At 36.8% G+C, this 13,374-nt stretch overlaps 1 protein-coding gene across 4 annotated transcripts in view; it reads left to right on the top strand.

The window, feature by feature from the left end:
• The window catches only part of SCAI (suppressor of cancer cell invasion), a 201,054-nt gene that overhangs the window by 111,816 nt on the left and 75,864 nt on the right, over window positions 1-13,374 (top strand). For all 4 annotated transcript variants that reach the window (XR_008668725.2, XM_031014486.3, XM_031014487.3 and 1 more), the window contains 6 exons: window positions 1,698-1,793; window positions 2,959-3,045; window positions 4,523-4,621; window positions 10,939-11,035; window positions 12,502-12,600; window positions 12,756-12,908. Coding sequence is in view for 3 of the 4 variants with exons in the window: in XM_031014486.3 (XP_030870346.1) it covers window positions 1,698-1,793; window positions 2,959-3,045; window positions 4,523-4,621; window positions 10,939-11,035; window positions 12,502-12,600; window positions 12,756-12,908 (631 nt within the window). In the remaining variant the exon portion in view is untranslated. The remainder of the gene's footprint in view (window positions 1-1,697; window positions 1,794-2,958; window positions 3,046-4,522; window positions 4,622-10,938; window positions 11,036-12,501; window positions 12,601-12,755; window positions 12,909-13,374) is intronic.

Below are 13,374 nucleotides of genomic sequence, written 5' to 3'. Positions count from 1 at the left end.
AAATACAAAAAATTAGCCGGGCGTGGTGGCAGGCACCTGTAGCCCCAGTTACTTGGGAGGCTGAGGCAGGAGAATGGCATGAACCTGGGAGGAGGAGCTTGCAGTGAGCCAAGATCACGCCACTGCACTCCAGCCTGGGCGGCAAGAGCGCGACTCCGTCTCAAAAAAAAAAAAGTGACCTCAATAGTACAAATCTTGTGAAATGTAGTTGACTCTTTATAATTTGATTCAAGTTAGCTCCATGTACCAGTAGCCATACCCTAAATTCTTTGAGACACGACTGTCTTCTAGACTTTATTAGAGATACCTTGAGTTTATAAGGTTTCTACAAGACAGCCAACTTCTTAAATTCCTTTCCCAAATCTGTTTTGTCCCACTGAAAAAAGGTACTTGGGGCCATCTCCATCTATTCACAGACTTTAATGAAGAAGTTTTGCCCTCGAAGATGAGGCTGAATTTTAATTGGCATTTATGGATAGCATTTCTCAATTATATATTTTACAGTTATGCATTAGTAATTGTTGTATCTTTCAATCTTGTAAGTTCTTGAATTTGTGGATTTTCTCTTTTTCTTTTCAACTCCGCTTGCAGCTAATTCTTTTCTGAGTTCATCTTTTTCTCGTTGTATTATAAGTGTAGCTAATAGCATCCAGGGCTAGCAACATACTGTTTCCCAACCTCTTTGTATAAATCAACAAGTTCATTAATCGTATTATCTGCTCTCAGTTTTCTCAGGCAAATGCAGTGTTACCATTGCATTATATAGGTCATCATTGTTTCCAGCCTTCAGTAACAGTTACTTGCTACTCAGTCGCAATTGCAGGTGTCACGTATGTTACATGTTTGTTATGGCAATAACGTACTCCTATTACCAGTTTCTGGACTAGCTTTTCCAAAGTAAGGCTGCTGTAACAACCCTCAAATTGTAGTGCCTTCCTACAGTAAAGATGTGTTTCTAGCTCCCATGTTAGCTACAAGTTGTCTGTGGTTTTGGGGCACTGTTAAATGTGTCTTACTCAGTGTTCCAGGCTGAAGAACAGCCCTATTTTTGTCTTAGGTCAGAGGGAAAATTGAAAATGCTGAAACACTCAGTGCTCTTAATCTTCTCCTAAGATATGATATAAATAACTTACAATTATATTTCATTGGCCAAAGGAAGTTAATACGGCCAGGCCCAATGTTTGTATGGTAGGGAGTATTTGCCTCTCAAAGACTGTACTATAAGTCACCAGGTTCAAGGACAGGGATGTATATTTATCTTATAGGGAGAGGATAGAATAGTGCAGAACAGTAATACCATCTACATATCGATTTCTAGGTATATTTTCTAAAGCAGTGTTTTTCAAACATTCAGCTGAGTTCTTAGCTGAAGATAAACATTCGGAAATTGTCAGTATATAAGTGAGTGTGAATAAGATCACCGAGGGAGAGGGAAGAGAGGACCAGAAACCTCATGGGAGAAGCATCTGCAAAGAACACTAAGAACGACCTGTCAGAGAAGTAGGGAGGAGAATAGGAAAAGAGCATGTCCTGGACCCTAGTTATAGAATTATTTCTGCTCCAAAAAGTGTAACTTTTTTAAAAAAGAAAGCCTGAATGCAAGCATTTTTCATCTGTCTGGTTTGTACCATCACAAGACATAATTTCCAAATAGCATAAGAAGTTTAATATTAATACATACTCATTTACTATTACAGAGATTTGCCACAATATGGACAGAAGCAGTGGCAGTCCTATTTTGGAAGAACTTTTGATGTTTACACCAAACTCTGGAAGTTCCAGCAGCAGCATCGGTAAATGAATTTTATAGTTAAAGGAGGGTGAAGGCCTGTTTTGTATTAGTCACAGTTTTTATCTTCACTACTTCAGTGCTTTTTGTCTTGGTGCTTTTTCTTTTTTTTCACCAACAAAGCAAAGGTAAATCTTGGTGCTTTTAAAATAACATATTTCATGTTTATAACCCAAATGAAAACAAATTTATTTCTTTCCTATTTATTTAAGATTTTAAAATGTATGGCCAGGCATGGTGGCTCATGCCTGTAATCCCAGCACTTTGGGAGGCCAAGGTGGGAGGATTGCTTGAGCTCAGGAGTTTGAGACCAGCCTTGGCAGCATGGCTAAACCCTATCTCTACAAAATACACAAAAATTAGCCAGGTGTGGTGGTGCTCAGCTGTAATCCCAGCTACTTAGGAGGCTGTGGCACGAGAATCGCTTGAACCCTGAAGTGGGGGAGGTTGCAGTGAGCAGAGATTGCATCACTACACTCCAGCTTGGGCAACAGAGAGAGACCCTGTCTCAAAAAAGTAAATAAATAAATAAAAATAAATAATAAAATAAGGCTGGGTGCAGTGGCTCCTGTCTGTAATCCCAGCACTTTAGGAGTCTGAGGTGGGTGGATAACTTGAGGTTAGGAGTTCAAGACCAGCCTGGCTAACATGGTGAAACCCTGTCTCTACTAAAAATATAAAAATTAGTCAGGCATGGTGGTGCACACCTGTAATCCCAGCTATTCAGGAGACTGAGGCAGCAGAATTGCTGGAACCCGAGAGGCGGAGGTTGCAGTGAGCCCAGATCATGCCACTGTACTCCAGCCTGGGCAACAGAGCCACACTCTGTCTCAAAAAAGGAAAAAAAAGAGTAATGTTCTTGTCCGATTTTTAAAGACAATATTATATGTGGAATGGTTCAGATCAGCTAGAGCATAGGTAGGATGATTTATGGTTTCATTCTAAAATGCATGTTTATTGGCCAAAGTAGTTTCTTTTTATATTTCAACTTATAAATAGACATTTAATAAATGCTTTTTAAATTTAATGGAATGACTACATTGAAATCTAATGAAAAATTCATTAGCTTTGCTGAATTGGATGGTATTTTATCCTATTGAATTTACAGATTTGATTAGTTTTGGAATTTATAGATTCATTTCTATTTTCTTGTATCCTATATAAAACAGACAAGTCTTGGATAATCGGTATGGCTTGAAGCGCTGGCAAATAGGAGAAATTGCTTCCAAGATTGGGCAGCTATACTATCATTATTAGTAAGTAAATTACACATGGAAAGAGTAAAGTGTTGTCTGATTAAAACACAGCATGCAGAAGTATACATACATAGTATACTCATTGCTAGGCATGAAAATCGTGAGTTACAAATGAAACTCTAGTAGTTCGGACCAGATTGATCAAGACAATGTTGTGCAATAACCTTCCATAGTCAAAGTACTATTTGTTTTAAAGGCTTGCCTCCCAAACACTTCATTTGGTCAGACTCATTTATAACTTAAAAATTTGATCTTGGTTTTAGATAAACAATTAATACTAAAGGATTTATTGTTCTTGCAGCTTCACTTGTCTTAATAATGTGTAGCATTATATTATAACTTGTATGTGTGAATGAATGGTTTTCAGAAGGATACTTTAAAAAACTCATACTTGCAGGATATGTTTGAAAGATATTTTTTATTATATCCTTAGAGCACTAACATCTATATAGTCCCATCCCTGAGTTCAGAAAACAAGAAGGGTCCTTTTAGGAATCTAAATGTCATCATCCTGAAGTGATAATCAGATATACAATAAAAAAGGCTTGGACCATTTGTAATCTAAAAGGCAATAAAATGGCTGGGCGTGGTGGCTCACGCCTGTAATCCTAGGACTTTGGGAGGCCAAGGCAGGTGGATCACCTGAGGTCAGGAGTTTGAGACCAGCCTAGTGAAACCCCGCCTCTACTAAAAAGACAAAAAAATTAGCCAAGTGTGGTGGCAGGTGCCTGTAATCCCAGCTCCTTGGGAGGCTGAGGGAGGAAAATTGCTTGAACCTGGGAGGCAGAGGTTGCAGTGAGCCGAGATCATGCCATTGGCACTCCAGCCTGGGCAACAGGAGTGAAACTCTGTCTCAAAAAATAAAAAATTAGAAAAAAAAAAAAGAAAAGGCAATAAAACTTCTTCCATTTCCTACATTTTGGCATACCGCTCCAAATTCCCACCACTAAAATCACTCTCTTGGGTAGAATATTTTCTTAAAAAGTCCCTTGTAAAACTAGAAGTGTTTTCTCAGGTAGAAATGTTTTCTTAAAAAGTCCCTTGTAAAACATAATTCATTAACATCCCCTGGAGATTCGTATGGATTAGTGCATTCCTCAGTTCTGTGAGGACAGAAATTAAAGAAATGGGCCAAAGGACTGTATGGATTTGAGGAAGTGGCCTAGTCCTGGGAGAGGATTTCACTGGATGGAATGCTGTTTGGAGAGTCCCTTCAAAGAATGAGGATAATGTGTAATATGGGTTGGCATCAAAAAAGGCTTGGATGCAGCGAGGAGGTTTTTCAAAAAATTTCATTATTATTTTTTATACATTTTAAGGGTGATATGATTATTGTCTTGCCGATTCAAATTTAGGACAGTCATTCCCACCCCCGCACCCCGTGCCACAGAGGAATACAGCGGTATATAGAACAAGTATTTACCATGGTGAAGAGTCTCTGACACTGTCATATTTAAAAATATATTTTTTCTCATAGCTTACGCACATCTGAAACCAGCTATCTGAATGAGGCTTTTTCCTTCTATTCTGCAATCAGACAGAGATCATATTATTCTCAAGTCAATAAAGAGGACAGGTATGTATCTGCTATGTTTTTAGAAAGATGAGGATAAAACATTCAGTCTTTAGTCTTCGTAGAAATTGTGTGGAAAAGCATACATTTTTATAACGTGTACTCATTTACCAGGCTTTACTGAGTGCCTGCTATGTAGTAGACCTTCGAAAGCATAGAGAAGTTTATGTTACCTAAGCAATAAATATCAAAGATGTTTAACAGATGTCACAATGCCAAAGGAGGGTTGGGTTATTGTTTTACAAGAGATTGGCTTCACACAGATTTAATAGAAAAGAAATGACTCCAAAACAAGGCTTAGCTAATAACATTTATTCTTTAGCCTGTGTAATCTTAATTCATATCTCTTCAAAAGCCTGGTGACAACTGTCATGTAGGACCAGGGAATAGTCTGTTAATGCTGTTTGAATTTTCTCTCTCTTTTTTTTTTGGAGGTGGAGTCTCGCTCTGTCGCCCAGGCTGGAGTGCAGTGGTGCGATCTCAACTCACTGCAACCTCCACCTCTACTTCCTGGGTTCAAGCAATTATCCTGCTTCAGCATCCCAAGTAGCTGGGATTACAGGCTTGTGTCACCACCCCCGGCTAATTTTTTTGTATTTTTTAGTAGAGATGGGGTTTCACCATGTTGGCCAGGCTGGTCTTCAACTCTTGACCTCAAGTGATCCACCCGCCTTGGCCTCCCAAAGTGCTGGGATTACAGGCGTGAGCCACCACACCCAGCCTGGATTGTGATTTGATTACTTCCAGATGAGTATGGAGTTGTGGAAGAAATCAGAGATCTTCTGGAGAATCTTTCTTGTTAGTGTTCTGGGAACTGTTGGATGAGAAAGTTCAGGCACAGAAGGTCTGAATATTCTCTCTACCCCAGCAACACAACTCACAGTTTTTATATGGTGAAAAGATTATATTCTCTTAGCAATAGAAGAAAACAGTTTTGACATGTTTTTCTCAAGAACACTTTGTGGTTGACTGTTGTAAGCTTTCCAACTAAACAGTGACATTTTGGGGAAAGCCCCACTCTTGTAAATCTCCTTAATTTCCTTGCATGTCTTGTTCAGACTTGTCTAGGGGCGTTTGCATGGCACATGTAAGGGGTGTAGATGCTGGAGTGTACATTTTTCATATCTTTTTGTCATCCCCTTACATCAGAAGTTCCATCAGTTACTTTTCCCTTAGGTTGTCCTATAGTTTGCTTCACATATTTTCACTACAGATATATTTCCTCCAACTCTAATTTTTAAAAAAATTCTTGGCGAGATAAATTATATCTTAAAAAATGCGAAAGAGCTGTGTAACATTTTATCGGCATTAAAAATACATATAAGCAGAGAACTATTTTAAGTAATAGCAAAACACCTTGTATAATTTACTTTTCTGCATTTTCTAATTTGACAAAAGGGAAATTGGCTTTAATCTTAATACCCAACAGTTTGATTTATTGCCATAATTTTATGCCTTAATAACAAACATCAAATTTGAATTGTTTTCCTGTGCAGTTTTCTAGATCAGAGCATATTATTTAGAAGTAGGATTATTTGGAATCAGGATGACAAAAACTCTTGCTTTGTGCCAGTAAATTAGAATCAAAGGACAATCTGGTGTGCAAAACCTTGACCTTGCTGTGTGTAGTTAGGAGGGGCTTTGTTCAGTTTGTAGGTTGTTTCTTAGTTTACACAGGGTAAGAGTGCTAGTCAAGATTGCAATCAGCAACAGCTGCTAAAATCAAGAGCCAGGAGAGAAAACCAAGTAAGGAAGTATTCCACAATTTCACAGTTCATTTAAAAAGCAAAAATCTTCACTCCTCAAAAGGAACAAGTTCTCTCTGCACTGTCTTGACAGCTAAGGATTATGTCGAGACCAGGAGGAATAAGTAGTTTGTTCCAGCAACCTCAAGGTTAGTGTCTGTCACTAAGCATAGACCACTCCCAGAACATCTCATTCCATGGGTCCATCCTACCTAGGAGAGGAGATATTACATACAGCCACTCCTCCTAGGAGCTGCGCACCCCAATTCTGTTGCAAATGGCCAAAGCTGAACCTGGTTGGATATGGAGAAGGTGAAGATTCTGAATACCCAAGAGGTTTTGTGGAGATGTTACGGTGAGCCACCTGGAAGAACAGAGTTTCCTAGGCAAATGTATAGTTAAAGAGTCAGTGTCTTGTAAGTAGGGAGCCTAGCAGGTTGGACAAGGCTAGAATTCTGGAGTCCAGAAGTTTGTTAATAGCTTAAAAAAAATGGCCGGGTACAGTGGCTCACACCTATAATCCCAGCACTTTGGGAAGCCAAGGCAGGCGGATCATGAGGTCAGGAGATCGAGACCATCCTGGTTAACATGGTGAAACCCCGTCTCTACTAAAAATACAAAAAATTAGCCGGGCGTGGTGGCACGCGCCTGTAGTCCGAGCTACTCAGGAGGCTGAGGCATGAGAATCGCTTGAACCGGGGAGGCGGAGGTTGCAGTGAGCCAAGATGGCGCCACTGCACTCAGCCTGGGTGACAAAGTGAGACTCCGTCTCAAAAAAAAAAAAAAAAAAACTTCATAAAAAGCCTTCAATTTTACATTCATATTTCCCACTGGACAAAACTTGATACTGTCACCACTTATGTTGACGTTGACAACATGTCAACATGTCATTTATTGTTCAGAAGAAACATAGAGTAAGTAAAGTTTGCTTGTTATTATTTTAAGAAAAATAATTTTAAAGAATATAAGGAGAATGTGTAACTTCAGAAGAGGTAGGGGGAAAGTGAATAATAAAATTATGATTATTACAATAGAAGGCAGGAAAGGAAAATAAATTCCAGTTATGTTGATGTCAACATAAGTGGTGACAGTATTAAGTTTTTTTCAGTGGGAAATATGAATGTAAAATTGAAGGCTTTGGCACTGATGATAAAGAGGGCTTGATGTGGACCCTTGCAGTGAGTCACACTCTTTTTTCTGCAGTTTGATATGGAGTCAGTTGGTAGGCTAGGGGTTGTGGTTCAGGTTATCGGGCTTGATTGAGGTGGCCTCTTATGTATGAGTGGACAGCACTGACGCATTTCATCTGTGCTTTGCTGCAGTTCATCACAGTGGCTTCCAAAATAGAAAGCACCCACCCACTTCTGTATGCTTATTGAATATAAGGATCAGCTAACTATGGCCTGTTTGCATGCCAGATTGGGCCCATGGCCTGTTTTTGTACTGCGTGGCAGTTTAGAATTTTTTTTTTTTTTTTACATTTTCAAAGGGTTGTAAAAAGGGAAAAGATGAATATGCTACAGGCACCAAATGTGGCCTGCAAAGCTTAAAATATTTACCATCTGGCCCTTTGTAGAAGGTTTGCTGGTTGTATAATCCATGATATAGATTCATAGAACCTATTTTTTAATCAAAAAAGTAACAGAATTAAGTCATTCATATTTCAAGTTTGAATTGACATCATCCTTCTACTAATTTTCTTTGTTTTGAATTCCACTTTCGACAATATGATAGGCTAGATAACCTGAAATACTAAACATCTAGAAATGCTGGGTAAAATAGGACAATCATCCTTTTAAATGGAAAACTTAGTTGTCAAGAAAGTAAGGAAGTCCCTAGTTCATTTTCCCATGGCTGTGGTGACCTTGGAGGGTGGGGCAATTGGTTTGGGTGACATAAAAGAGCAAGGAAGAAGAAAATTGAAACTAGAAGGGGAAGGTATGATATACAAGAAGGATTGGTAAGAAAAAATTATCCCCTTGTATTCTAAAACATCGATTTGATGGGGCAGTAATCATCATAACAATGGCTGATTGACATTATTAAAATAAAATGGAGCCAAATCTAGATAACAATAATATGAAAGAAGAAAGGGGATAAAGAATTAAACCATTCTAATATCCATTTATTCTTCAGAAGAAACATAGAGTAAAGTTTACTTGTTAATATTTTCAGAAAACTATAATTAGAATGTGTAAACTCAGAAGAGGTAGAGGGGGAAAGTGAGTAACAAAATGGTGATCATTACAATGAAAGGCAGGAAGGGAAAATAAACTCCAAAAAGTATAATTAGCACAAAATAATAAAATAGAAACAAATCCGAATCATGGTAAGTAAAAATGATCTAAACTTCCCTGTTAAAGACAAAGATTATCAGTATGCCTCTTAGAAAAACCCAATAATATACTGTTTTTAAGAGACTCTTCGAGGCCAAGAGCGGTGGCTCACACCTGTTATCCCAACACTTTGGGTGGCTAAGATGGGAAGATTGCTTGCAGCCAGGAGTTCAAGACCAGCCTGGGAAATGTAGCAAGACCCGATTTCTACAAAAAATAAAAATAAAAAAATTACCCAGGCATGGTGGCACATACCTGCAATCCTCGTTACTCAGGAAGCTGAGGTGAGAGGATTGCTTGAGCCCAGGAGTTTGAGGCTGCAGTGATTTATGATGGTGCCACTGCACTTCAGCCTGGGAAATAGGGCAAGACTGTCTCTTTTAAATAAATAAACCCTTCAAAGATGTAAAGTAGACAGAGAAAGATAATGAGACAGCTACTAAGGGGAAGAAATGTGTACGTGTATACGCATTTCTTATGTGTATACTGTGTGTATATTTAAAGGTAGAAAGTATTACTGAGAATAGAGGTTTACTCTGATGAAAGGAACGATTCAGGAAAATATAAAAATCATAAACTTATATATACCTAATAACGTAGCATTATGATAAAGCAAAGTGTTTTTTTAAAGTGGGGAAATTAATGATCTGATGTACATGGGAATTTTTGATATATGATATTTAATAATTTATATATCAAGAAGACAAGAAATTATAAGATTTGAGTAACAAGTTTGTTCCAGTGTACCTAAAATTGTGTGCAACAGTATATATGTTATTTTCAAACTTATATGAAAATCTGTGAAATTAACTGATACTTGCCACAACACAAGTTTAATACAAGGTTCAATAAAGTGTGTGTTGTCTAACCATGGTACGATTTCATTAAAAACAAAAATAAAACATAATTTAAAAAAATCAGTAGCTGCATTTGCAGGCCAGCTACTCAGAAGGCTGAGGCAAGAGGATTCCTTGAACCCAGGAGTTCAAGTCCAGTCAGGCAACATAACAAGACTCCATTTCTTAAACAAAAAAAAATCAATAAGTTTGTCAATCAATAGACACATTTCTAAGTAACTCATGGGTTGAAAGAATTTTTTAAAAATTTTATTATGGAAAATGTTGAACATACACAAAAAAATACACTGTTGTAAGGCTATTATTTGTGATGTAGGATATGGAAAGCAGGAGGAAATGTCAGGTTTGAATTGATGATTGGTAAGTGTAAAGTGTTATGTGTGAACAGATAAAATATATTGTAAGGGGCATTTGATAAGTTAAAGGATGCACGTTGTTACTCCTAGCAATCACTTAAAGAACAATAACAAAGAAGTAGTATAACTAGGAAGCCAATAGATGATATAAAATGGAACACTAAAAAATATTTGATTAACCGAAGAGAAAGCACAACAGGAACAACAGAGGAACATAGCAAGAGAAGGAGCAAGTAGGAAACAAATAGCAAGGTGGTAGGTATAAACCTAGCCAAAGCAATAATGACATTAAATGTAATTGGTCTAAAAACATCAAGTAAAAGGCACAGAGATAGTCAAAGTGGACAGAAAATCAGGACCTAAGTATATACTGCCCACAAAACATGTGAATTTGGATTAAAAGCCACAGATAATTGAAAGAAGATGAAAAAAGATATACAAACAATAAGCATGAAAAAGCTGACTTGATTATACTAATAGCAGAAAAATGAGATTTTAAGACAGTATTCTTCCTGGAATCCTTTTCACCTCATATTTTCCTGCCTGTAGTCTTCCACGCTTCGTTGCATTCTTAACTTAAACATTTACTACTTTCTTTAGGAAGCCTTTTCTCACCCAAGATCTAGTCCTGTGGGCACAAATAGCATTCTTTATTTCTCCTATCATTATATTATTCCATTGTGTTGTAAGCATTTATCTCTGTCCTGTATATTTTAAGTTCTTTTCTGTCTGTAAGATCTTTGAAGAAGGGAATATCTCTAGTTTTTTACAGCTGTGCTTTTAGCAATTAACAGTATCTGATGCACCTAAGTTCTCAATAAATACTTGTTAAATGAATGAATATATGAGTAAACAGCTTAATAAATCAGTAAGAAATATTTTTAAAAGACTATATGCTTATATGTGGGAATGTTTATAATTGTGCAGAAAAGGAGGGAAAGAGTTTTAAAAGCTATCAGAAAATTAAAAAAATCAAAAAGCTTTCTTTTTTAATCTAATGAGTAATTTTTCATTTATCTTCCATAGACCTGAATTGGTAGTTAAGAAGTTACGATATTATGCAAGATTTATAGTAGTTTGTCTTCTTCTCAACAAAATGGATGTTGTAAAGGATCTGGTAAAGGTAAATACACTTTAAATAGTTCAAATTCTAATCTCTAGTTGTATATGGATGATCTTATTTGTAAAAAACAGATTTTAGGTTAAAATAATTTTGATATATCAATAATTACAATATTCAAAGTATAGTAACTTCTGACAAGGGTAATGATAAAAAAATTTTCCAACTCTTTTCATGTTACAAATACACTAATCTGAGATAATTATCTTGGTTCCTTGCTTTTGTCCTTTCTGCATGTTTTACATTTCAGAGCCCATCAGTGGATGGCTGGGAATGCAAACAAACAAAAATTCTTAGTTTAAGAGAAAATAATTGAAATGTTATGTCAAGAAAAAGTACATAATGCTTTACAAAGGCCTTGCAAGTGATTTTCATTTTCCCACCACTTTAGAGTGTCTGCATAAAGTCTCTCCTTCATTAACTGAGGTGATTAAGAGTTAACTGTCTTCAGACCCACTTAATACCTGTAATCATTGCATATTAAATTCTGATTGCACTCTGTACTCAATAGTTTCAATGGCATACTTAATTTTGTATCAAGTATAACATGCCAGTTGGTTTTTTGGGTTTTGTGGGGTTTTTTTTTTTTCTTTTTTTTTTTTTGAGACAAGGTCTCGCTCTGTCATCCAGCTGGAGTACAGTGGCATGATCTTGTCTCACTGCAACCTCTGCCTCCTGGGCTCAAGCAGTCCTCCCACCTTAGCCACCTGAGTAGCTGGAATCATAGGCTCAAGCCACCACTCCTAGCTAATTTTTGTGTTTTTTGTAGAGACAGGGTTTCACCATGTTGCCCAGGCTGGTCTCAAACTCATGAGTTCAAGCAATCCGCCAGCCTCGGCCTCCCGAAGTGCTGGGATTACAGGCATGAGCCACCGTGCCCAGCTCAACATGCCAGTTTTGACAAGGCCACCAGAGTAGCTCTCTGTTCTCCTTTTCTACCTTCCTTTATACCCAGTTACCATTAAAAATATTTCCAAAAACCATATAATACAAATCCAAATAAAGTCAGGAAGTATTTTTAGAAATATATAATTTTTTGTAGTGGTAGGGTCTCACTGTGTTGCCTAGGCTGGTCTCGAAATCTTGGCCTCAAATGATCCTCCCACCTCGACCTCCCAAAGGGCTGGGATTACAGGTATGAGATACTGCATCCAGCCTCATTTTTTTTTATTGTTAAAATTTTTGAATTTCTCTTTTCTGATTCTTTCATTAATGAATTCATTGCTCATGTAGTACTGATAGGAAATAGATCTCTGTAAAGACTTTATTTGATGGGTGTTATTCTGAAGTTTGTACTTTTGAAGAAAATTTATTAGTTTTCATCTTTGTTTTTGGTTATAATCAGGACTGTGTATTGCTAATAATCAAATTTTGTAAGTATGTCGGTTTCTGTCAGGAATATGGTTCTATATGGCTGTGTGTTTTTATGGGTTTTTTAATAACCTTTTTTGTGATGTTTTTAAAATCAGGAATTGTCAGATGAAATTGAAGATTATACTCACCGATTTAATACTGAAGATCAAGTGGAATGGAACTTGGTGCTTCAAGAAGTAGCAGCTTTCATTGAGGTCAGTTTTTGATAAGAAAAATCATAATTATTGATAAATAAATGACCATGTAGTTTATGTTTTTATTGTGTGTATATGTCAAGAAGAAGGAATAGCTTACTCTATTGATATTTAGTCTTGGCCATTCGTTAAGTTCTTATTGCTTTTTTCTTTAGGCGGATCCTGTAATGGTATTAAATGATGATAATACCATTGTTATCACATCGAATCGCCTTGCTGAAACAGGAGCCCCATTGCTGGAACAGGGCATGATTGTGGGACAGTTGTCTCTGGCTGACGCACTCATTATTGGTAATTGTAATAATCAGGTAAAGAATTGTGAAGGAATTATGCTTAAAATTCACTGTGAAAAATAGTGCTATTGATGATCACAGAATTATTTTCTTATAAATATCCTAACATCCTCTTGTGAGGAAATTGCTGATTAAATTATGCTGTGTGCATATATGGAATATATTACAGATATTTAAATAGCTTAGAAAGAATTTTTAATAACATAGAAAGATACTCATGATACAGTAAATGAAAATAAACTTGCCATGGAGCCAGGAAGCAGAAATATTTCATATATGTTAAAATGTCTATATGTATGCACACAGGAAAAAGACGAGGAAGAAATGTTACAACTATCTAAGTTTTATCTCCAAATAACCAAATTATAAGGGATTTTTATTTTATTTTTTACAACATTCTAAAGTTTCCAAAATTTCTGACCTGGCACAGTGGCTCACACCTGGAATCTCAGCACTTTGGGAAGCCCAGGTGGTTAGATCA

Source organism: Gorilla gorilla, chromosome 13, assembly GCF_029281585.2.
Source record: "Gorilla gorilla gorilla isolate KB3781 chromosome 13, NHGRI_mGorGor1-v2.1_pri, whole genome shotgun sequence".
NCBI lineage: Eukaryota > Metazoa > Chordata > Mammalia > Primates > Hominidae > Gorilla > Gorilla gorilla.
The sequence above is the reverse complement of the archived record's forward strand: the minus strand, read 5'-3'. Positions and strand labels throughout refer to the sequence as shown.